Source organism: Polyergus mexicanus, unplaced genomic scaffold (genome assembly GCF_030449975.1).
Source record: "Polyergus mexicanus isolate NDT 795.1 unplaced genomic scaffold, iyPolMexi1.0 SCAF_14, whole genome shotgun sequence".
NCBI lineage: Eukaryota > Metazoa > Arthropoda > Insecta > Hymenoptera > Formicidae > Polyergus > Polyergus mexicanus.
The window spans coordinates 248,863-275,897 of NW_027223334.1; the positions used below are offsets into that span (position 1 = coordinate 248,863).

General features: G+C 34.8%; 1 protein-coding gene and 1 long non-coding RNA gene across 6 annotated transcripts in view; one reads left to right on the forward strand and one right to left on the reverse strand.

Moving 5' to 3' along the window:
- LOC138939641 (uncharacterized) overlaps nt 1-1,979 on the reverse strand; it is an 86,051-nt gene extending 84,072 nt beyond the window's left edge. The window contains exons 1-4 of the long non-coding RNA XR_011447877.1: nt 1,887-1,979; nt 1,599-1,733; nt 1,206-1,407; nt 982-1,107 (exon numbers count right to left, since the gene is read on the reverse strand). This is a non-coding gene — a long non-coding RNA (uncharacterized lncRNA). The remainder of the gene's footprint in view (nt 1-981; nt 1,108-1,205; nt 1,408-1,598; nt 1,734-1,886) is intronic.
- A 1,219-nt stretch (nt 1,980-3,198) lies between these two features.
- Nucleotides 3,199-27,035, forward strand: part of LOC138939326 (prominin-like protein) — a 32,182-nt gene continuing 8,345 nt past the window's right edge. For 3 of the 5 annotated variants that reach the window (XR_011447828.1, XM_070307002.1, XM_070307005.1), the window contains exons 1-10: nt 3,199-3,598; nt 22,507-22,774; nt 23,187-23,539; nt 23,762-23,883; nt 23,972-23,995; nt 24,512-24,523; nt 25,232-25,527; nt 25,619-25,768; nt 25,854-26,069; nt 26,321-26,876. Coding sequence is in view for 4 of the 5 variants with exons in the window: in XM_070307002.1 (XP_070163103.1) it covers nt 3,256-3,598; nt 22,507-22,774; nt 23,187-23,539; nt 23,762-23,883; nt 23,972-23,995; nt 24,512-24,523; nt 25,232-25,527; nt 25,619-25,768; nt 25,854-26,069; nt 26,321-26,876 (2,340 nt within the window). In the remaining variant the exon portion in view is untranslated. The remainder of the gene's footprint in view (nt 3,599-22,506; nt 22,775-23,186; nt 23,540-23,761; nt 23,884-23,971; nt 23,996-24,511; nt 24,524-25,231; nt 25,528-25,618; nt 25,769-25,853; nt 26,070-26,320; nt 26,877-27,035) is intronic. The other 2 variants (XM_070307003.1, XM_070307004.1) reach the window with 2 other exon arrangements.

Genomic DNA, 27,035 nt, shown 5'->3' on the forward strand with positions numbered 1-27,035 from the left:
ATTATGTTATATACAAAAAGAAATAGAGTAATGAATCGATGAGAACGCATTGCTTTTGTCATATCATTATTTCAAAACCAGTTACCGATATTCAGATTGAATTATTAGCCGCATTCGAGATATCTCGAAAGTATAGATTTAATCATTTGCTATATTTTGATACAACATAAAATGATACGCAAGTTGATAATCTGATACGTCATCAATGTACTTATGAATTATCTCAATAAAATCTCGTTGTGACAAAAAACAAATAATCTATACCAGACATAAGTAAACAACAAGATATCAAAGTATGTTTTAAAAAATATTATAAATAAATACACGACACGAGTTAATATTGCTAATATGTTATCGTTAAAATAATCATTTTTTTCTAATCAAAAATATAACAAAAATTTCCAATAATTTTCTTCAAAATTTATAATCTTAATGCATTATTTGTTATTCATCTTTTATTAAAAGAATATTTAAAAGAATTTTTGCATATATATATATATATATATGTGTGTGTGTGTGTGTGTGTGTGTGTGTGTGTGTGTGTGTGTGTGTGTGTGTGTGTGTGTGTGTGTGTGTGTGTGTGTGTGTGTGTGTATCACAGTATAAAAGACATAATGCGAATCACTTTTATAAAATAATTCATAGCATTATCATTATCGTGTATGCACGGTTCTCATAATTATTAATAATTTTAATAATCGATAATTTTTTACGATAATGATCATACAAGACTTTAAGCGATTACTTTCCTTTAATATATTGCCATCATTATTGCCATGGAAAGCACAATATTTATCATAAATTGCTACTGATACTCCACTATATATCATACATATATATTCGATTTCAAATTTTTGGCGAACGAGATAGTGTGACAGCCATAGCGGTAAATTTAAAAATATACATGTATATGTATATGTATATATATATATATATATATATATATATATATATATGCGAGTGGAAAAAGATGCGACTTACGGTTCGATGTTTTTTTCCGTTTTCCCCTCGAGGTTTTATTGCAGCAGCAGAGTCGTTCCAAGAGATGCATCATCATGTAAAGAGATTTACAGTTTGATCCTTCCGAAGATTACGAAGATTAATCGTCTTCTTTCCCAAAAATTAAATTTAAAAATATGCATGTATATGTATATGGTATATATGTATATATGCGGGGGGGGGGAGGGGGGGAAGATGCGACTTACCGTTCGATGTTTTCCCCCATTTTCCCCTCGAGGTTGTTATTGCAGCAGCAGAGTCGTTCCAAGAGACGCATCATAATGTAAAGAGATTTACAGTTCGATCCTTCCGAAGATTACGAAGATTAACCGTCTTCTCTCCCAAAAATACGCTGATCTTCATGCACGATAAGCGCCGCGACAAGAATGTCCGATATGTGCGTTTCCTCTGTGTTTAAAAGAAGAATAGAAAATTTATTTAAGAAAATGTCGTTTCTCTTTCGAATATATAATCGCGAGACACAATCTGCAAAATTTGCCATCAATTCCTTCGTTTACGCGCTTATATCTTTTCCTCGAGAATTACTCGTACAGATATTCAAATCTAGACCGTCGAATCGTAATATAATATAAATATACCTTATTAAATAAAGCTTTGTGCGCTCAAATAACTTGTCGAACGTTTTCTCCTCCCGCCATATTTCACTGGCGCGCGATGATGATTTATATTTTACCGTTGGTAAATATTCATCAAGCGCCATCTCACGGAGTCTTCTGAAACTCACATATTAATATGTATATATCGACGGGTAAAAATTTGCTCGAAAATAATGTATTGTTTCAATTATTTCTAAAGCAAAAAATAATTCGCCTCTGGTACAAAATAAAAAAACGCGATATCTTTTATTAAATAATCTTAGTAAATACCATATCTTTAGTAATACGATAATGAATATGGATCATATACATTGATTTTTGCTTCTCCCGCTATATTTACTTCATTTGCCATTTACGCGTCGACTTATTCTTAATCCGACACATTTAACGACGATATACTGCTATAACGCGTATCGATAATTTCGCGAAATCTCTTTATTAATACGAAAAAGACGAGACGATGTAAATGCGATCGACTACTCATCCGTACGAAACTGTTCCGGATCGCGGAACGAGATTGCTAATAAAAAAGCGGAACGAGCGAACACGGACTAAAGGCCGGTGTATATATTGTATATGTATATAATTCGATATAATAACAAGATATGTTTCTATATATGCTTTTGCTTGTGTTTTTTACATGCTTTAATAAAAATTATTTCAATAATAATGAGATTCTATGATATTGTACCATTATATATTATTGCGAAAAGAAAATTATTTATTTTTGGTTAGTATGTATATATTTTATTTCTCGTCTAAATGGAATCGGTATCACTCTGAAATAAACACTTTTTAATCCAATTAAATTTATAAAATATTTTAGATACGTTTAGAGAGAGAGAGAGAGAGAGAGAGAGAGAGAGAGAGAGAGAGAGAGAGAGAGAAAACTTTTATGAAACCGACAATGTGCTGCTTAATATTGAGATGTTTCCAAGCTTTTTTATCAAATTTTTAAATTAATTATTTATAAAAATAAATAAATATTTCTAAACTTTTTACTCACATCACACGAGAGGATAGAATTATAAGATCTAAGATGTATGTCTTCGAGGTCTACAAAAATCGCTTTCGTACTGTGATAGGTTTCGCGAAAAATAATCCTCAAGTTTGATACACTTGCACCTTGTTACTACATACTTTAAGTGCCGGGATATAGTTCCTCCCTAGCACTGTAGATGGCGCGTAGATGCGCGCAGCGCGCTGCCGAGACACGAAATGACAGAGATAGAAAACAGCAGAGAGGTTTTCATATATATTTAATATAATATATAATAAATAAAATAATAATAATAATAATAATAATAATAATAATAATAATATATAATATACAATAATATTCTAAATATATATTGTATAATACATGTATAAAAGTGTGGGGATAAAGAGAAATAGAGCGATGGGTGAAGACGAAGAGGGAGGACGGTCCGATTCCGCCATTTCGTCGCATTCGTTGGCCGCTGCCGCCGCTGTCGCCGCTGTCGCCACTGTCGCCGCTGTCGCCGCCACGCCGCTGTCGCCACTGTCGCCGCTGTCGCCGCTGTCGCCGCCACGCCGCCACGCCGCGGTCGCGAAAGCGAGAAGGTATCAGTTGGTAGCGGCGCGTCGTCCGTCGTCCCGGGCGAGAGGCGTTGTAGCGATGTATCGACACGCGCGTTTACACAGGCCGACGCGGACCGTGACGGCGATCTCGGTGCTCCTTTTCCGCGTATGTCTCGTGTCGTTTGTGCTCGTGTGGCGGCCGGGGACGGTGTCGTGCCAAGAAAACAGTCTAACGAATCGTATGCGGGCGATCAGCGAGGATCTGGACCGACAGCTCAACGAGATAATGGCTTCGCAGGCGCTCACCTATTCGACGATCAACATCGCCGGATTGCCCTACAACGCCACCACCAAGTTCAATCCGAAGGGCATGGGCCAGCTGTACAACGTTACGAATATGTTTATCGACTTGGTGCAGAGCAAGCAGGCGTATCCGGAAGGTGAGCGCTTGTCAAAAAATGTCAACGCAAAGACAACGCGAACGCGTCGCGAAACGTCGTAGGACTTTTAGAGTTAGGGGCACGGTATTGCGAATTTTCGCCTCGCCATCGTTACGCCCTGTGCCCTGTGTAACGCCGATACGCGCTGCGCGCCCCCCAAAAAAAATGGCCGGTCGCTTGTTGGTAAACAGACGGCTGTCAAACAGAGACGCGGATCACGTATTGACAGCGTGATGACGGATGATTCGCGCGTCGTTCGCTTCCAAAATTATCACGAGTACATTTTATCTCGCTGTCGGAGAAAATAACTGTACAGCAAAAATGTGAAAAGATTCTCTCTCTCTCTCTCTCTCTCTCTCTCTCTCTCTCTCTCTCTCTCTCTCTCTCTCTCTCTCTCTCTCCATCTTTCTATCGAAATTAATATTTTCATTAATATATATTGTATAATGAGTAAAGCGTTTATCTCGATAAAAGTGAAACAGTTGTCACGTATTGAGGGGAACGGAGACGCCGAATTTAGTGTATGCTCGTTACGTAAATAAAATATTATGAAAAAAAGATTAATGAAATAGTGAAAGTGACGGCGTACCTCTCTCTTGTCATGTTTCTACCTTGAAAAAATGATCGATTATAAGAAACCGTACTTTGTTAACCGGCTCGAAAACAAGCGGATGCGTTTCGTCGCGCGCGCTAGGTCGAATTACGCGCGAAGGTCGTGTGAAGACGAATGATAAATCCATTAAAAAGAGATTATAATTAATTGCGAAATTGGGAATCAATATTGACGCATTCTTGAAATATCAACGCCACACCTTGGCCTAATTCTATTTCATGCGTATCTTTTATATAGCGCTTTATACACCTATTTATAAATAAAATATATAAAAATGGCATTCAATTTATATCGGAATCAGTCAACCGATATAGTTTCGATCTAATCGTTAAGCGGATGAATAGCGGACGATCTATGCGATTACCTGTTACAAATGCGAGATACAAACGAGATAAAATAAAATCATATTCCATCGCGCGCGAGGTGGAATGTCTATTACAAAAATTTTACATTTTAAACAACGTACATTATATTATTAAATTTAATTATTAAACAAGGAATTAGCATTTTATTTTTTCAATGTAATCCCAATCCTCGCAGATTCACACGACGTTCCTACATGATCGTCCCTATGAACAGATTCCTTATAAATTGATTTTTTTTTTTTTTTACCGTCTAGTGAGATTATGCGTTCAAAGAAAATCGATATTAATTTAAAAGATTCGATACGTGTCCGCTCATGCGCGCCGTTTTCTTTATTCCGTTCCGATTGAATTTATACGCGATTGTCTGTCCTTTGTTACCTTAGAATGTAATCCACGATGAATGAAGCAATCGAGATTTTTTTCTACATTTACATTTATATGGATTCTTTTTCTATCACTATTACTCGACTGATTAAAATTTTTTGCCTATTAGTTTTTTATCAATTTTAATAGAGTCTTCTACTTTGATTTATTTTTTTGTTTAACTTGATTATAAAAATTTTCAATTTTATTTATTTTTTAATCTAAATTTTCCATCTTTTCTATTTTATTTATTATTAATTACATGATACAATTATCGCGCGGAAAATGCGCGGAAACGCTTCTGCTCTTTTTGTAATTCATTAAATGATCTTGTTCGAAGGTGAAATATTGGCGATTCGATTGTGCAGCTTCCGCTCATCGCCATCGTACAAAGAGTGAAAAATTCTTACAGCGTTAAGGATATATGGAAATGCTTTTCTCGCAACGCAGGATGATTCGTTAAAAGCTTCGATAACTCTGTGAACTACGCAGATCAATGACCTCCCAGACGCAGTAACGTAGGAGCGTGTGTATCGCGTCTAGCAGGAAGTTGATAGCGAGAGAGTCACCCGTTCGTCGCGTCCGTTCAGAAGCGAGAGAGAGAGAGAGAGAGAGAGAGAGAGAGAGAGAGAGAGAGAGAGAGAGAGAGCTCCGGTGATCACTTGAATCAGATTCTTTTCTCCATGTTCTCTCACCATTGCTCCCCATCGTGACAGGAATTTCACTAGAACGAGATGCTTGAAAGTTGCAAGCTCCAGATATATGAAATAATAAAATTTTTATATTTTTAATAAGAAATTCCCCCCTCCTCCCTTTGATCAATATAATTTATTAAATTCGCTCGCGAAAGTTGAAAGCTTTTTAAATCAATTCGGGGTCTTCAATTTATTTTAAAAAATCGAGAAAGAGAGAGAGATACGCGCGCGTGTTGATCCACAGCGAGTATACCTATGTTTATATCCGCGTTTTTTATTTTTTCTTTATTTTTTTTTTTTTTTATGCTTTGAATTCGTGACGATTTCGATACGTTAAATTGAAAATTCTTTTATTAATCGTATTTTACGCTCAAAAAATTGTGCTATGTACAGAGGTAGATATACAAGAAAATATAAATTTTTAAAACAACATTGGAAAAAAAAAAGTGAGATTTTACGAACTGTAAACTGTCTCGATTACAAATTTCGTAGGCGAACTACCATCTTTTTAAAGTTCGTATTACGTTTAAATTTGGCGCAACCACGATGGGAATAAGTCAGTCTACTAATGGAACGAAGTTTGGATTCGCTACAACAATACGATCGCTCCGTAACAATCTAATTTCGTCGGAAATCGCGCGATGGATTTAATGGTACCGGATGCGATGGAAACTGGAGACGCGCGCACGCGTGTAACTAGCTCGGTTTGGTATTATGCGCCGACAGCGCGAGACTCGACTCGTGTCAGGTGATTCGAAATTATAAACCGAAACTCGACACCGCCATGTGCACGATTGCTTTTCACGCTCGCGGAAATTACAGGGTGTGATGGAATTGGATTTAAATAGTCGAGCTAACACTTTTATCGGCGTTGTTTAGTAGCCCGTGACGGCCGCTTCTTTCGAATGACGTTTGCTTCTTTTTCAAGTTTATTTCCGTGATCGTACGTCAATCGAATAACGGCACCTTTAACAGTACGGATTATTCCAATCTTCCGCTTTATTATGGAAATTCTTCATTATTGAATCAAGAATTATATTATACCAGATATATAAATATGAAACCGAATAAAATATTTTTTATCATTTTCATACAATAAACGTGTATTTTCTATACAAAAATTCCGGTTTCATATTTATATACCTGGTATAACCAACGAGAGAGAGAGAGAGAGAAATATTGACGAATTAATTTTTCAAACATGATTTATCGCATAAAGATAGCGATAAAATTAAGATTTTTGCAAATTATATCAAGATTGCTATCAAAATTATACATTCGATCACACATTCGAAGATATGATAAAAAAATAATAAGTTATACCGCGCGACGAACTGAATAATTAATGCTTGCGATACATATTATTTTAAATATGTTAGAACTTTATTATCAATTCAGATATTTAGATTCATTTATTTCGGTAGAAATAATTGAACAGTATCAAAAGCAATTGATTCACAAATCGACCAAGAGCTCGTTAAGGCGCGACACACGTCAACGCGTTCACCATATATTGTATAACGTTCGCATTAATTTCCCGTTTACAGTGACAGATGATTTACGGCGTCGCGGAATCGCATTTTGATGCAGTTGGCGATCGATATTATTTTATTAGCCTTTTCCGTAAAAAGGAGACATTGTGTACGTATACATACGTTACATTAAGAGCCTCGTCGTCAATCGTCGACAGTAGTCGCGATGCCCGTATATCGATCTCGTCGTTTCATTCTCGTCGCACAAAAGCTGTCATCCGTTTGACGTTTCCTCTCCCGGATAGAGAGGGAGAGGGAGAGAGAGAGAGAGAGAGAGAGAGGGGCGAACAGATTCGAGAGAAAAGTGAACATAAAACGGAAACTACTAAAGTGTCCTTGAGCATTAATCTTTCGTTTGAATAAAATTACCTAGCTTCTTTTCATCTTTTCATCTTGGATAGAGTGAGAGACACGCTATTCCTCAATATATTATTTCGGATTGAATTACAAATTTGTTGTATCGATGCTGCCTCGACGTCAAATCGCGCTATTATTTCGTTCATCAAAATTACAATTTACGAATAATGAACGGCTACGTCAGGTGTAAGATTACGTTATCGCGATTAAATATCAGTACTCGCATCGATATTTATTATATCGGAGTAAAGAAATTATTCGATATTTATAGCATCACACTAGATGTAATACAATGAGAAAATCATTTTACATTTTTTTTTTTTTTTTTTAATAAGCGATAATAAGAGTAAAACTGGATGCGAATGCGATTGATATCCAATTTTTTATCGAGATATAATCTATATAAAAGATTATACAATGATAATACTCTTTTGATTGCATACTATCGCTTTTTTGCAATATTGGACGTTTTAGCATTCTATCTGTACGTCACATTTTGCAGTAACTTTTTAAATCTTTACGGTGGAAATTTTTTTTTTTTTTTTTTTTCCCCGTAAATGCCATTGTTTGCGCTATGTAAACATGTGTTTGCACAGTTTCTCAAAGCTCGAATAAGTTTATAAGTAGTAAGGGGGGAAAAAAAAAAAACGTGACTGCATCGCTGCAGGCGAGCTGCTGCAACAAAATGAACAGAACTGTTACTGTTTGACAAACAATACGATAAGGATTTTATGGAAGCGAGCGAGAGCTTAAAATCTTTAACTTTTTACGCGGTTTTTTTTTTTTTTTTTTTTTTATTATTATTATTAAATTCTTAAATCGATCGAAAAGTCGGTGCATTAAAAATTTGAAGCAGTAAAGAATATATATGTGCGTCAAGTTTTAGGACATTTCGTAAAATTTATTACGGCAATTCTATATTACATTGTTTGCTCCTATACTCTCGACCCATGTGTCATTTTTCTTTTCTTTGTTGCATCGCTGATTACAAATCGCGATATCGCGTATCTAAGTCCGCAACGAGTTGAGCGTATCCGTTGAGATAAAAAAAGTCTATTTAAATGATAGGAAAGATAAAGAAAGTCTCATAAATTTCGGCACTAGATACTAGCATACTATTTCGCTCGTATTGATTTATAGTACCGCGAGAGTATAATGTGAGGTTTGTACGCACCACATTATCGGTAATTAATGATGTTATTTGCATTAAATGCTGTTTGTGTCAAGTTAATCGCATTTGATTAGAAAATATCAATAGCTTCTCTCGGAATATACAGGACTCATGATTCACGGACAGCCGTTATTAATTTATAGCGCAATACTATATTGATTGCACGTGTAGATAAAACCATATCTCGCTCGGCATTAAAGTGCAATCATAATAGAATCGCCCGATAAATGACAAAACGACAATGTTAATACTCTTTGATAATGAGAGATAAGATAAAGGATCGCTCGCTGCGTCAGCTTGATGAAATGCATCACGACACATTTGCGACATATAATTATCTTTCAATGCGTCAAATATTGCCAAAGATAATTTTCTTTCCGTTGCCTCGTCGAAAGACAGGCAATCTCTTCAATCTGTGAAAAAGAATTTGATAAAATTTTCATGTCTATATATATATGTACAAGGTAGGATCAAAAATGTTCCGGCTAAACTTTGAAATTTTATAATTTAATTTTGAACAATTTTATAATTTAATTCTGAGCAAAAGGTTCCCTGTAAACATGGATCGAAAAATGCTTCCTTAAAAAATTGGTCATGTTTATAGGAAACTTTTTGTTCAGAATTAAATTTCCTATAAAATCTGAAAATCTACCGGAACGTTTCGACCCATCTTGTATTTATCGTTAGCATACATATATATAAATGATAAATTAAACTTAGTTTTTGAATGAGACCTTCGATTGAATCAAATTAATTCAATTACACGAGATCTAAAATCTACTCCATCACGAGACTATACCAGCCTATATTGAACATAATTTAATGAGATTTAACGAATAAACGAGTGATTGATAAATTTTTTGACGTCAACCAATCATATCTCTTGGTTTAAAGGAAACTAAGATCTTTTTCATATTTTTTTCACGAGACTTATATACAAAGAGTCGAGAGAAGAAAGGGATCGCGTTTCTCCCTCTCTTTGGAAAAACTAAAACTGACGAGGCGAGAATTATCTCTGGCAAATCAACATCGATCTTTGCATTTTCTCACTTTGTGAGATATTTTGTTTTTATCGTTATCACGTTGATATATAGGTTGGAAGGATTTCACGTGTATCTCCCTTGAGCAGAAAAGGCATTAATATAATACGAGGGGCTATAATTTATGAACGGTCGTTAAGCATGACCTTACGCCACGCTAAGCCCAGCTTGATAAACGCTTTCTACAAAACACAAGTGTTTTGTTTAAAGATTCGCCGGTCCTTTTCTCAACACGTGTATGTTGCAGCTAATCTCCAAGCTTAGATAGAAATCTTAGTCGTTAATTTATGACTTTATTAAATAATAATTGATTAAATAATCAATGAATAGTATTATTCGATCATTATTTGGAGTTTATATCAACTACTCAATTTCTCTATGAATTTTGAAAGAAATTTCTCGCATCATCGCGACCCTCAAATATTGTTCGCGGTTAATGATTCGAGAGAACATTGTTCTTCGCTTATTTGTCCCTTTCTCACCTTTACACGTATCTTGGCCGATGAATTAAAACTATTTTCAAATCTTGCAGCAAGTCGGGAATAGAAAGAATATTTATACGTTACTTTGTATGGTGCGAGTAGAGAGATATTATTCAAGTTCTTTTTAATTTATATGAATGTAGAAATAACACGCAAAATTCGTTTTTATATTAATACAATATAATTTTTTTCCAAGGGTTTGTGCAATGAAAATTGTAAATATTTAACACTGTGTAATCGAGCGTTGGAAAGTTAGAAGAAAGAAGAAACGTGTCGACGAGGGTGTAGACGAAAGGGAGAAATGAGAAGAAAAGGGGTGAAAACGTGAACAAGTATATAAATCGATGTATAAGGAGCAACGGCAGCGACATTATTCTTATTTTACCGAAAACGTCATCGATCTGTTCTATTTTTACAAGAACTATAACAAACTCACATAAATATAAACGTGATATATGTGATATATAACCCAATAAGCGATGTATTAACGTGTCGCAAAAAAGATGCGCGATAAAAGAAAATTTATGAAACGTTCGGAAAATTGAGAGCCACACACGCACTTTCGCACGCGTCTCTGCGTCGATGATCGAAAGATGAAAACGCGTGACAATATCCGACATTGCTCGTAGATTCGCATGCTAAATACTTTTCTTCGTTATCGCCATCTCGATGTATCGCCGGAAACACGACGCACGTGTTTTACAGGTGCTCGTGGAGACGATCTTTTCGTATACACGTGTGTAGAATCTCGGTTGGGAAGCTCGAGATTAACGTGCCGGTTTTTAAGTGCCAGTTAAACACGAGACAAAGATGCGTTCCTTTCTCTTCTCTAAATCTTTATATAGTATCTCTGCGTATATATGTATGTATCGAACCGGTGCACATCAATCGATCCTCCTTAACCGACTTAAAAATCCTATTGCATTTTACTTACAAATATAATAGTTTACGGTGATGTTTTTCTCTAATCTAATGTATTTTACAATATATATATATATATATATATATATATATATATATGCTTATATTATTTGTATTCTTTTGTATACCTCGATAAAGTATAATTTTTATTTCGCTGGCATCTTGCCGCGGTTTCGATACAACTGTCATTGCGCCGCGCAGACACGCTACTAGTCTATTCCTCGTATTGTCATGCACATATATATTTTCCGCTTAGATCACGCTCACGCATGCTGGTGCCCTGGTGCGTGAGTCACGCGAGGGCAGTAGCACCAATGGCGTACGCGCTAACGATTTTTCGCATCCCGACTCTGTGAGATATGCAAATTTTTTTTCTAACAAACATAAGCGTTTTCTAATAAAATTTTCGATATATTAATCAGGTTATTGAGACACTTAGTATATGTTTCTTAGTATATATTATAAAAATAACTTTCCATTATACATCATCGCGCATATTTTAATAATCCTTTATAATTCTTTCCGAATTAATTTTACATTTTTATCGATGATCATTGGCGGTCTAAATTTTATTATTACATTTTCTCATCCTTTCTCTTTCTCCCCTTCTGTTTATCGGATGATACATTCGCGCGCGCGCACACACACATACAATGTACACACACGCGTTCACGTACCCATTGTGTGGCTGACGCGTTCTCGCATTCATTAAATTCGCAGTACGCGTCTCACTTCTCTTTCTCTCACTCGTTTTCTTGCTCTCTCGCTTTCGACAGCTGCGTAGCACTGGACGGAGAACAGTTAGGCTAACTCACGCAATAAAGACAATAATATTCTTTCGTCACAATAGCCTCTCACGTGTCAGCGATCATCGTTCTCATGCATCAATGAAATCATTAATTCGCGAGTATTCCGAGAGGTTTATGCCTAGATGAAAAGTTCTTTTGCTTTTTTTAAAGCTGCAATGAATAAATCAAATTTTCTTTCACTTTTCATTCTCCTCTCGCGATGAATTTTTCTTCGATACCAATCGTTATTGGGTAAACTTATTGTCGGTACAATGCCGTATAAATCGCAGGGGGAAGAGCTACTTTATAATAATATTGAAAATTCCTATGTATCCTAGTGTGGTATCGTTTTAAAAGTTTAAAACACGCAGATAGAAAAATACTTTTCAGATCGACTGTATGCCTCTTATTCCCCTTTCCTTACCCCGTTTGAATTACCATAGAGATTCGTTCATAAAGAAAAACCGCCTCTCCGCCATTTACCGTCTCCTTTCCTCCTTTGCTTCTGATGGAGGAGATCTTCTATAGAAGAGAAGACTCTCGAGGATGATCCCTTTGAAAAGAGAAGAACTGCCGATTATTCCCGCACAAATGCAGCGAACGAAAAAGAAAGCTCGCATCCACGTGCGCGTGCATATACATACAGGGTGTCCCATTTTAAAGGACCCACACAAATATCTCAGAAACACTGCGTTAAATCGAAAAATGTTTCAAACAAAAGTTGCGTGGCTTCAAGGGGGCCATAAGACGGTGACAATGATTTGACATTGGAAAATTATTTCAAGTTCATGTGAAGGTCAACTTTAAAATCTTAAATGGAAACCCCCATTTTTTATTTAACTTTTTTGTAGCTGACATCGAGAGCTTTCCAAAACACTATAATAAAGTATTTTTTTATTAAGTACTTTTTGAGTTATTTTATATTTTAATCTGACATATTTTGATATAAAAAATTAAATATCTCGTAAAATATTTAGTTTTTGCTAATCTTACCGTAATACTTCTAAGTACAGAATAATGAGACAAATCAATCAGTATAAAAAAAAAATTGTTTTTAAGAAAATTATTTACTATGTATTTTTTTAAACATTTTTTTTTTTTGCACTGATTAATTTGTCTTATTATTCTGTACATAGAAGTATTACGGCAAAATTATCGAAAACTGAATATTTTACGAAATATTTTATTTTCTGAAAAGATTTGCGGCGAGATATCGGAGCAAAATCCGAAACCTTTATATGGAAAATAAAAAGTTTAATCTTTTCATTTTTATCATTACTTTTAATATCACTGACAATGAGATATTTAAAGAAATAGAAGCGCAAAAGAGCTCACTCGTGTATTTATGACATTGAAAATTATGATAATTCAATTTCGCGCGAATTTACCGAAGTCGTGAAAAATTTTACACATTATTTATCTTGGAATCTCTAGTTTTTTTTTTTTTTTTTTATTTCCTCGGCTTCAATTTTTGGAGATTCCTTCGCGCGAATGATTTCGATTTGTCATGATAAACCGTAATTCGAGTCTGATAAGATTCTTCGACCAATGCGAGATTTTATCATAAAATGAAATGAATGCCCATTACAAGATTCTCTAATATTAGAAATTAAGCGCACATAATTGGTTTTAAAAAAAATATAATGAAATACGTCTGTTATTTGTCATTTTTACTCGTTCACTGATCGTCGACCGGTTATAATTGTCCGGTATAATTATAATTGCTCGTAAAGGTAGCCTTATACGGCGACGATGGAAATCCTGTTCACGGATACTAGTTTTTTTATGACTCACACGCGTGCGACATCCTTAACCGACTAGGATCAAGTTTCATCGTTGAAACGACACAGAGTCTCGAAATTGTTCATAAAATCGGACGTTAGGGCTCGAAGGCCTTTCGTAAAATGGACCCATAAATTTATTCACTATTGTTCTCGATGTACCCGGAAGATGGTGTCATCTCTATCTTTCTACCCATCTCAAGTTTTCCGTTAACATTTACCGTCCCAGAAAATGTAGAGAGAGAGAGAGAGTTAAAGAGACGTAAACTCGGGGAAATTATATTACATATATTCATCGAATCGCTTGCATATTAAAATTGTTTACCATGTAGATTGTGGCACACGAGACTAGATTTCCATGCAAGTATAAAGTGCCATTTGTAATGCATAAATTCGTGGATATAAAGCAAACGAAGAATGTAGAGTAAAAAAATATTTTCTCTAAATATTTTCTCTAACACATAATGTAAAAAAGAAACCACGAGAATATTAATTATTAATTAATTATGCTTTACAGAAATTTTTGTCCAAGAACTTGTCCAATTGTACAAACAGTTGTTGCCAACATCCTACAAAAAGCGAGTCATATAAATCGTCCTATCCTTATTTTTCGGGGGAAATGGCATTTTTTTCTTTTCTCCGTACGAGAATGAGCATTTATTATTACTATCTTATATTATCGTGCGATATGCAGACATCGCTTGACGTACATACGATCTTTTTTGGTATCAATCTTGCAACGCCCATTGCATTTTACATTCGCGTCTCGTCAACCCTCCTGTCGTATGACGTTTTGCGTTCACAATGGCAGGAAATTAATACATATATGTACTCTCCTATGGGAGAGTCCTTGAAAGAGAAACGCAAAAGCTTATTATCTGACCGGAAAAATCCCGGTACCGCAGACGTTGGCAACGGAAACTGCGGAAAATAATTTCTATTTAAACATATACATTTAGAGATAAAAATATCGCGAAAGCTGATTTGCCCATTGTTTCGTAATATCCGATATTGTATAATATAAAACATTAAATAATCTCATTTAATAATCGTTTGATAAAAATGCAACGTGTTAAAAAAAAAGAAAGTAGAAAAATTATTTTTAAAATTTTATGAATATTTATATATTTTTCTATATTAATATGCATATTATATACTATTTATTACCGCGTTGAAATATCGATGTTACTAATCTTTTATAATATACAGGGTGGCCCCGAAAGTTCCAGCCAGACTTTGAGATCTTATAGAAAATTTAATTCTGAACAAAAAATTTCCTATATAAACATCCTTAAGAAGTTATCGCTGAAAAACCTCCGATCCAAAAGATAAAGAGAAAATAAAAATTAATAAATTTCTTGAAAAAAAAAAACGATAAAAATAAAAAATAAAAATCTTTTTCTTTTATGAAAATAAAATAAATTTTTTTCAAACTAAAATAGCACGTAATAGTAGAAAATGAATAAAGACGTAATGATCGTACAAACGAGATCATTTCCATCTCATTTGAAAGATAATTTAATTTTCTACAACTTTTGTTTCGGTACTTTTTGTTAAAAGACGCACATTTTTCATGATATTTGGAAAAATGTGTAAAATAATCACGATTTCGGAGATTTTTGAGCGATAACTTTTTAAGAAAGCATTTTTCCACCCATGTTTGTAGGAAATTTTTTCTTGAGAATTAAATTTCCTATAAGATCTCAAAGTCTGGCCGAAACGTTCGGGGCCATCCTTGTATATTTTAAAATATACAAGTCGTATAATATATGAAAAAAATTAATCTTTCTACGGGGTGATCTTTGTTTAGCATACGATATGACCGTACACTCGTCAACTCCGACATTCCTGATAATATAATAAAAAAGAGACAACAAAGTGTAGCGTTATGCAAGTAGAAGAAAAACTTGACTACAATCGCAATCCTTATCATAAATTCGTTTTTTTATTTTTATTTTGGCGTATCACATCGAGACTTTGGCGATTAGTGTCGCGTGATTACGCCGATTTGCACACGCTGTGACAAAAGTACCGTAATCGAGACGAGACGCGGAGAAGACATCTGTGTAAATTACAGTTACACCGTACAAACGAAACAGCGGAACGTATTAATGGTTTCGACCCGCATCATCCTTTCTTGTTCTCAATTGTCAAGCTTTTGAGAATAATTTTTTCTCCGCGACAACTATTGTAATAATTATTGATTATTATTGAGCGCAGTTTATATCCTTAATCCGTGGACAAATAAGCCAAAAATGTAGCTCTAAAGCCCGTATCACACTACGCATTGCGTGTCGGATTACGGACTGTGAATCGTCCGTGACTATTCAATTATTAGGTGTACAACTTTGCTTCCGCCGTTTTCATATAGATGGCTTTAGCGGTAAGTAGTGGACGAAATAAATAGATCATAGACGTCATGCGATAAACTTGGGCATCTGTCAACATAACCCCATAGAAACATTAGTCGATTTGTGTCTGCGTCATAAAGTTATTCTCGATTGAAAATGTCACTTTACGAGCCAAATTCTCGTCATTTGCGGGAGGTTTTAATTTTCTGCTTCAATATGAAGATATCTGCGGCTGAGGCTCATCGAATGCTCTCAAATACTTATGGTGAAGCCGCTATTAGTGAAAGAACGTGTCGTGAGTGGTTTCGACGCTTCAAGAACGGTGATTTTCACGTCGAAGACCGGCATAGCGGTGGAAGAGAGAAGGTTTTCGAAGATGCAGAATTGGAGGCATTACTTAATGAAGACTCGAGTCAAAGTCAAAAAGAATTGGCACGATCATTGGGAGTGGACAATACTTTGAATCATAAATGTATAACCAGTTTTTTACAATAAAGCCTCGAATCTCGGGAAAAAAAACGGCGGAAGCAAAGTTGTACACCTAATAGAGCGAAATAGCCAAGGATCCGATTGAGGTTGACGATTCGCAGTCCATAATCCAAATTCGATTGGCGTTCGCAATGCCTAGTGTGACACGGGCTTTACCGCGTTTTCTCCTGTCAGATTCGAGAGTCCGTCAACGCCACGCGTCGTGCCGAATTTTTCTCGAGCCCCGGCCAACTCCCGAAAAAGCATCGCGAAGAGTCAATTAATGCTCGAGTGGCAATTAGACGAGCCAACAGTGAGTCAACATCCGGAGAAGAAATCATCCGCTCGTTTCTGGATAACACATGGGAATTATCTCACTAGAATTAAGAGAATTTGAGAAAAAGATCATATTGCACGAGTCTCTTTATTAGCGAATACTCCAAATTGTACGTATTTTATTACAGTGTGTACGCTTATACGCTCGTTTCTTTTAAAAGGTCAATTTTCCGTTAAGCGTTCGCAAATTAATGACCAGTACCGTACGTACTGTGTGTGTAATCGTTACGTGTGTTACGTTTGCGAAGAAAAGCGATGCATCATGACGAAATGCAACGGTACGCGGTTGTTGCCGTCATTGCATGTCTCGTTATGATTATAACGCAGGAATTAACTTTCCAGTTGGGACATTAGTTGGCCGCCAGCGCAATTAAGGACACGGAGAAGTTAATATAAGCGATGAAGTATATAGACTTGATATAGTGTCAGGAGAACGCGCAATTTACGCTGTCTAATCCTCACGATCTCATGACGAAATCGCCATTTAAAAAGTGACTGTACTGTGCAAAAGGATTTTTTTTTAATTCAGACGCAATTTAAATGACGCAAATCTTATTTTTTAGAAAAAAATGAAATTTTATATATAAACGACAAGGTAGATGTAGGCGAATTAAAAATGCGTTATCGAATTAGATATAAATAATATTAAATATATAATTCGATCTCTCATATAACATGTATCTCTCCCTTTTACCATCTGTACGCACATGAGAGAGAGAGAGAGAGAGATGTCATATATATATTTTTAATTCGCCGACATCTGTTCTGTCGTTAATCATAAATCTTGAATAAAGATCTCAGCCTCCTTTACCGATGAATTGCGTCTTCGCAAAACGGATAAAATTCTACAACATTGTAGTTTTACAGATGTACGCCATATGGATATATGGCAATTTTTTCTTCAAGTTCTCATACCCGCTCCTGTCTCGAATGGAATGAATAAATGCGAGACAATTAAAAAGAATGCAACATATGCATAATTCCATGGGAAGCGTTTCTGGAACCCATATGTGGATTTGCTTGTGAAAATAATAAAAAAGATGTTCTCCCTTTTCAGGGAGAATGCAAAATTATAAACATAATTAGTGCAAAAAAAAAACAAATTGTTTAAAAAAATACATTGTAAATAATTTTCTTAAAAACAATTTTTTTTTTTATACTGATTGATTTGTCTCATTATTCTGTACTTAGAAGTATTACGGTAAGATTAGCAAAAACTAAATATTTTACGAGATATTTAATTTTTTATATCAAAATATGTCAGATTAAAATATAAAATAACTCAAAAAGTACTTAATAAAAAAATACTTTATTATAGTGTTTTGGAAAGCTCTCGATGTCAGCTACAAAAAAGTTAAATAAAAAATGGGGGTTTCCATTTAAGATTTTAAAGTTGACCTTCACATGACCTTCAAATGATTTTCCAAGGTCAAATCATTGTCACCGTCTTATGGCCTCCTTGAAGCCACGCAACTTTTGTTTGAAACATTTTTCGATTTAACGCAGTGTTTCTGAGATATTCGAGTGGGTCCTTTAAAATGGGACACCCTGTATATATATATCCCCTATAATATATTCCGAATGCGATCATTTTCTGATTCTTAATTAATACGATTGTTTTCTAATTCTTAATTAACGATTTTTTCACTTTAATAATTATTACAATAAATTATTATAATAAATATTTATTATTATAATAATAAATTATAATAATTTTTATAATAAACAATAATGTCGATGACGCGCGAAATATGCATTAACTCGAGCTAGTCGATGGCAAGGTTTGTTGATTGTTAATTTTGTCGAAGTATTCTCAACTTAATTTAATTATCCTGATGGGTGTGAATCGTAACTATTGGAGATATCGGCTTTGAAAAAAAAAAAAAAAAACTCACGAGCGACTTCATTACGGAAATCCATGCCAATAGAAACTAATGGTACATTGTAAGTAATTGCCATTTAATTGCGTCGCACAAACGTTTTCCTATCATTTCCGGTTAATGCCGTTTGCCGATAAAACGAGAATTGTCGACTAATTAGACTGTGACTTTGATTTAAAAAAAAAAATCTACGTTGATTTTTACACGTATAAAGCTTGCGTATCTTGAAATTATAATATAACTTTTGCACGCAAAAAAATTTCTCCATCGTTATCATCTTGGTTTTGAGCTGAAAAAAATAATTTTGATTCCATCAGAATGTTGCATTATACCAATATTTATTGTACCATGACAGGCAATTCTTCATTAGGATAATGGCGGAAGTTTCTGTCGGGATTATGGGCTATAAAATTCCGATAATAAAGTGAAGAAGGGTGTTTTAAAGTTGCCCCTTGATTACTCGTAACATCGTCTTCGGAAATAAACTTTATATATATATATATATTGAGGTAGAGAACTACCTGATATTCTTAATTGTATTTTTATTCGCGACAAAGAGAATTTATATGTAACCGTTAATTGCAATTTTATTGTTTTCACTCGTAAATCAAAAAGGATAGGAAAACACTGTATTATCATCAATAAACTTTGTTTCTTTATTTCTACGATATCGGAAGAAAGCTTCGAGAATTCGATCAGCGATTACATAATGTGGGAATCGTTAAAAGACCACGACCTAAACCTGCAACAACGATGGCGATGGCTGCATTAACGTAACCATGGAGGTCAATGACTGCGGAAGATCGATCGAAACCCTTATTACCTGCACGACAGTGAGTCTGCTGCGAGTTGCACGATTGCACTGGTTTGCTAATTTGTCGATAGAATATTTACTTTACGCGTGTCACGATGTGCGGACGATACTTTAATTCCTTCAGGTCAGTCTCTATTAAAAATACGCGCTATCAATTTTTTATTACTTTAATTAAATGTATGAGATAGAAAACTCTAGCATTATTTAAAATATATTTATAAATAAAATGTAAATAGGCCATTAAATTTATTCGTAAACCTAAACGATTGTTTGTTGTTCCGAAAACGACGATAAGTACCGCGAGAACCAAGAATCGTTTTCTCGCAAAGGAGGACAAATTTTCAGAGTGGTCGTTTCTCATGCTGAATGGCGGCGTTCTAGTTTCTTGAAATTCGGTCCAGGAAGGCGTACGTCTTCGTCGTCCGTAATACATTTTCCCGGGATTTTTTTTTTATTCTTGAATTGAAAATTAATATGCAACTCTGAGAAAAATGAATTACGCAACAATGGATTCCGCAACGTATAACTATACATGCTTTTATGTAACAAAGTAGAATATTGCATATTGTGACATGCTGAAAAGGCATTTCTACATAATATCGCGTTTGCAACATGTTTATTCATATGTCGTGTACATGCGTCTAAATTCTAAATAACAGAAAATGAATACGAAAGCTGCACAGGTATAACGGAATATGAATACGAGAGGTGTTTTAATGACTTTAGTGTGGTATTCTCATTCGATAAAAAGTCCAAGTATTTAGAGAAGCGTTAACAAATTCAAAATTTGTACGGTGAATTAGAATTATTATTGTTTCATTTGGCAATTACGATGTCTTTTTTTATCATCGGGCATTGCACTGTCGACGTCATCAACGTCCTTTTCCGCGCCAAAAATAAATTATAGATTTTTCTATTTCTCGCGAGGCGCGTCCCTACACTGGCATGTCCTGCTTATCATAACGAAACCTATCACGCTGATTTATTTGATAGATTGATTTATTTATAGATTAATCAACAAACTACAAGAATCTAAATAGCAATAATTTTTTTTCTGACAATTTTGGACACGCATTAGTGAAAGTTACGCGATATTTCCAAAGCTAAAATTATTAAAAGAATTAATATATTGAAAGCTTAATAGAATATGATAGCAACCCCCGATAAATCAATCAAATAGCAACTTTCGTTAAATTTTCGCGGTTATTGATTCATCCAACATTGCAACGAGTCCAATCATGACTTATTCTTTTGCGTTTGCTATTTCCGTTGCCTATTACTAACTAGAGACGTCCAGAAAAACGCTCTTCATGATTCATGGAACTTGATTGGCAATGCTTTCGCTTTGATTCGACAATCTGCAACGAAGCGTGCTTTCGGAGAGACGTGTGATAATTCCAATTAGACAAATATTCGGCTGAATTTAGCCATTTTATTAAATCAACCAAATCAATTGCATTTTCTTTCAAAGTTAATTTCTTTCAAAAATAATTTCTTTAGATAAAGAAATTTTAAATACAATACTTTATAGAGAATTAATCTCGTATTTTTATTCCTATTAGAAATATTTTATATATTAAAATTAATATCTCCAATATATAAATTTACCTCTAATCGAAATCAACAAATTATTATAGGAAATAAAGTGTGATAGCTTATACATATTTTTGGACTTTTATTTTTCATGTTTAATGGACAAAACTTTTTCAATCGTATTAGAAACTTTAGTGCTCTTCGGGGCCAGAATTCCATCAATTATATCGAAATCCTAAAAATATTAAGTTTCAACTTTTTACAGAGATGATAAATTTATGCCATCATTATATTGTACGTTATTGCGTAGAAATTTGCAGTATTGCGGTCGCATCGGGGCATTAACATCTTTTCGAGAAAGAGTGTAATAAGAATAAAGAGAAAGGAATGCTTTCACGCATCACTGAATATGTGCATTCGATGATTCGCGATTTCTAGAGCGAACGGTTGAAAATCGTGCGAGGATCATGTCAGAAACATTAACTTGACATATTGTCCTTTTCGCCAGGTCGCTTGCGAAAATTTCCTGAGGGAGAGGGAAAAGGGGGAAGAACTGCGGAGAGACATTTCTTCGACTCATCCCGATTCTGTTGTAACCCGCAACCGTGATTACATCGCGCGTGCGTACGCGAGCGTAGAAAAGCGCGTAGAATCACCGGATGTAGATCGATTCAGCTCGCTACGGCTATGGCCGGCAACCTAAAACACAGCCACCAAACAGAGCTCCGACCCATTTCCTTGGGTTACATTATCCGGCAAATAAATTTTCGCTGTCCGTCCTCGTTGTTTTCCGTTGCGACCTGGCAACCCTTTCGGCACCCTGACCTATGACCTAGATTCGACGCGTCCTCATTCTATTCGTTCGGCCCACCGGTTCTCCCCACCGAGAAAGGACGCAACACACCATCAGCTGTTCCGATGGAGAACGCGTAGCTCCGTTTTTATACATTATATATTTATCATTCGGTGGAAGGATTTGGTTGCTCCCCCTTAATTATATCAAGAATCTCGTGAAACGAGCGAGATTCTTCGATAATATTTCTAGTATGCGTTCTCAAGACTTTACCATTTATCAAAAATATCAATTGATATGTCATATACATGAGAGTTATAAAAATCCTGAATAAGCTCTTTAGAATTCTCATATTGCGGATTTTACTGCGGAAATGTTACTACTGCCAAGAAATTGGCGCGCTCACATTCTTCAGCTCGATTGCGGGTGATCAATTTTTTTTTTTTTTTTTTTTTATCAAGTCTAAAATGTGTAGATTAATGAAAGATAATTTAGTGCATGTGTCCGTAACCCGGTCGACTACAGCCAGTTTCTCTTAATTAATTGCCAGTGTTTCACGACAGCAATAATGATAGTATCCAGCGAAAGCGACTGATAATAATTAGACAAAATATCTGCTCCATAGGTATGATCACCTTGGTTGATGGTACTCCAACTTTCGCGGACCCTTTGAAGGAATGGAAGATTATAGCGACGCATTATGGTGGAGTCGCGGGCCTCGCTCTGATTGGACTCCTCCTGGCAGCTATTCTTCCCTGCGTGGGTCTCTTCTTCTGCTGCTGCAGATGTGCGGGACATTGCGGTGCTCGAAGCCAACCCTTCGACAAAAAGCACGATCACTGCAAAAAGATAATGCTCAGCATCGTGTTAATCGGAGTCGCCACTATTATACTGTAAGATATTTTTTTTTTTTTCAGAAGATTCGGAAAACTTTTAAGATTTAATTTGGCAAACATTTGTCTTAATATTCCTTCACTTTCGAGTTTTGCATAGTATTAAAGGCTCCAGGAATTTTGAAATTTCTAAAATACACTTGCTTTCCTCCATTCGAAATATTAATGAATATGTTGATGCATTGTTATATATTGCACAGTATCGCAATAACTTGTGCCTCTCTCTTCTCGAAAAATATTTAATCGATTCGAGTACAACTTAATCATCTTTTATGAAATATAGTGAAATATATTAATATATAATATTCGAAATTTATTTAAGCCTTGTATAAAATTCAACAGTGTAATTGTATTTCCATAACGTTTCGCCGTTTTTATCTAATGAAATAAAATGCGTAATTAATAAACGCAGATTCGGGGTGGTCTGCGCCTTCGTGACAAACGAATACATGCAGGAGGGAACCAAAGAGCTTCCAACTAACGCTAAGACTAGTCTGAAGGACGTCAAGCTCTACTTGACTACCACAAAGCAAGAGATCGACAATTTGCTCAAGACCAATCCTGAGGAGTTGGAAGTTACGCTCAACAATATTCTGCAGGCCAGCGGCAAAATCGTTACCGAGCAACTAGCGGAATACTCGCACGCCGTTTCTCTAACTAACTTGAATGAGATAGTCGCTGGCTTGGAGTCGATCAGAGAGGATTTAAGACTGATGAATAAAATAACGCAGGAATTGCGAATAAACGCCAGTCAATTGGACATTGGTAACCCGCCCATTATCACACATCTTCACATTTATTGAACGAAATTAGAAAATCATTCAATACATTTGATATTTCTTCTTTCTTACAATTTATATTAAAGTAATTCAAACTATTGAGAAAAATTAAGCTGCTTTTTGTACACATTTCAAGCAAATTTATTTAAAATATAGTTTTATGAAACGAGAGTCTCAGAAACGAAATATTAATTTCATAATTTTTCAGTTGTCCGTGGTGTCAAGAAAAATCTCCTTCACACACTGGCTGCATGCACGACTGACAAGTGCCAACGAGTTCTTCACGACTACAAAGTGAATCAAATGTCGGTACAGGTGGACTTTGATAAGGTAAGTAGACGCATGAGTCGTTTATTCTCTTATTAGCTACCTCAGCTAATTATCTGACGAGCAAATGTTTTTCCTTGTTTACATGCAGTACATGGACCGTTATTTCCCAAAGGTATGATTTTACAATGAAAGAAATTCTTTAGCAATGTAATAAAATTTAATAAAAATGCTCTCGGAGAACTTCTCGATATATATATAGCAAAAATAATTCCAAGAAAAAAAGGAAATGTTAAGCAATCTCGAAAAACATTGCGTTTGCTATTTTTGAACACATATTATATCGAGGTCCAAGTGCATTGAAAATAGTGATTCTTTAATGTACCAAAACGGTAGATTTGTACAAGGCTTGCCTTGGCTTTCGTTTGCTTATATAATAAGGCTTTTTAAAATAAAATTATTAATGTAATCAAATATTATTGAGCGGTTAAATCGAATTGATCCTTTTACTCTCAATTTTCGACATATATTTCGATATATTGTAGACTAATGCAATTGTTTGCAGTCTTGCTTATTGCGAAATATATTTATTAATATCAAATATTATGGTTTTTTGCACATCGTGTGATTATTAGTATACAAGGAAGAGATACTGTATAAATTTGTTTGATTCCATGCTTGCCACAAATAGCTTCTAGCGTCTGTAAGTTGTAAGCAATAGCATGCAGTTTCTTCCTTACTTAAATGTATATTTTATGTAGATATACTCTCATTTGCATTATTATATTATTATTTAATTTTGCAAAGTAATTTGTGCATGCAAATAGAAATATATATTTGCCAAAATTCTACGTATTATACGTAAACCTATTAATAAAACTCTTTTCTTATATATTGTTACATAACTGTTATTTGCATTTGTTTATTGAGTACAAGAGTGAAAATTCTTAAATAATATTGTTTTTAAGATAATTAAAAGAATATACTTAAAGAAAGAAAAGCTATTTTTTCACGATTAAACTTTAGCAATTCGAAAATATATTGATGTACCATTTTTTTATCTTTACTCCGATTGAACCACATTTGTTTTATATTTGACCCGATAATACTCTTTTTAGATTACTCTTCTAGTTTTAAAATACTAGACAAATATATTCTCTTCATTTTTATATTTTTATACTTGAGAAAATTATAGATGATAGATCTGATGATAGTTAATGAATAAATGGCATGTGTCCTTTAGTTTTTGAAATCGCATTTAGCACGAATCATTCAGCAAGATATATATATATATATATATAATTACGATCTATTTTGCGTTATGAATTTTATTGATGATTATTTCATACCGATTTTTATTCTATATCGTTTGAGAAAGCTCGTTGTGTTATATATATATGGTACTTTCCAGCTGCCGGACGTTACATTCGCGTTGCATAATATCACTGTGCTCATGGAGAGCAATATAGTGTCAGAAGTAAGCCAAGGCAGGGATTCGTTTCTGAAGATCCAAAAGGATATTCAGCATGCCGTTAATCAGACGATTCCCGTGGTCAGCGCGAGCATTCGACGAGCCTGTAATTTTCTCGCGGGCATCGCCAATAACATGACTGCCATCATCGATAGAATAAATGTCGATATAGATAAAGTTTATATTCGGCATTTAGAAATTGCTCGAAACAATATAGATCAATATTCGCCCTATAGGTTCGTGATAAATGTATATATCGTAAAATATGAAAGAATGTATAATGGATAACGATCGATACGATTGTTTTTAAATACGTATTTATTCTAGATATTATCTCGGTCTTGGTATATCCGGTATTCTTCTGACTGTCTTAATGTGTTTGACGTGTGGTCTTCTCTGTGGTATTTGCGGAAAACGTCCAGACGGATACGGAGACGATTGTTGTAACAAGGGATCAGGTGCACGATTTCTCATGATGTAGGTTACAAAAATCGTTGAAATATAGGATAAAATCGGTTTATCTTATATTTTAAAATCGTAATTTTTTTATTTTGAATTATAGGGCTGTGTGGATCATCTTTCTCTTAACGAGCGTTCTGATGGTTATAACCGTTGTTCATATGATAACCGGCGTTATGGCTCAACGTGGCATCTGCGAACCTTTAAAGAATCCAAGAGACAATAGAATGTTCGAGTTGGTCGATGATCTGGTGCAAATCAAGAGAATACTCTATCCGAAATATCCTAATGCGAATATTAATATGAGTTATATTGTTACGTAAGTACGTGTGTGATATATTATATATATATATATCTTAAAATTACATATTCTATATTTTAAAGCAGAAAATTCTATTTGCGGTAAATAATCTTGTATATAATTTAATGTGACAAATGAATCAGAACTGTATAGTGTCATTTTTAATAAATAACACGGAAAATATGATATTTTAAAGAATATTTTTTTAATAATTGAATTAATATCGAATGTATGTTGATATTTGATGCTCCGAGTTTTCTTCATTATAGTAAATGCCACGAAAACGAGACGCTCTACAATGTGTTGAATCTGAAAAATGTATTTGACGTTGAAAGCTTACGCGATTACGCTGGGCGTTACGACATCAATGACACCATCCAACAGTTGCGTCGCAAGATCAGTCTTTCCCCCGGTGTGGTGATTCTGAAGGACAGCGCGAGATCCAAGTTAAACGATCTAGCGCAGAGCGGTCTCAGTGATATCAAATTCTACCAGTACGCCGAGTTGCTTGCCGAAAACATAACGAATATTAACTTGGAACATCTTGCCAAACAATTGCGGGAGGTTTCCGCTAAATTGCCGGAGGGCCAGGAAGAAATCAGACTCAGTCTCGAAAAGAATGCACACGACTTGGAGCACTATCACAGAGACTTGGTCATGCCGATGGCTATGCTTAGCGAGCAATTAAGCGCAAACGCGCTGATGCTGCAGGAGAACATTAAATTCAATCATAGCTCAATGGCAGACGCTATCCATGATTTAGTGGATGAAGTTACTAAGGCGCAGCAATTTCTGAATAAAGATGGGCCGGAATACGTTCAATATGTATGTATCTCATTTTTCTACCATTTAGATACAAAGACATTGTATTTTTACAATATTTTATGTACATATACATACATATATATATATATATATATATATATATATATATATATATATATATATATATGGATAAATGTAATATTAATATTATTGATATTA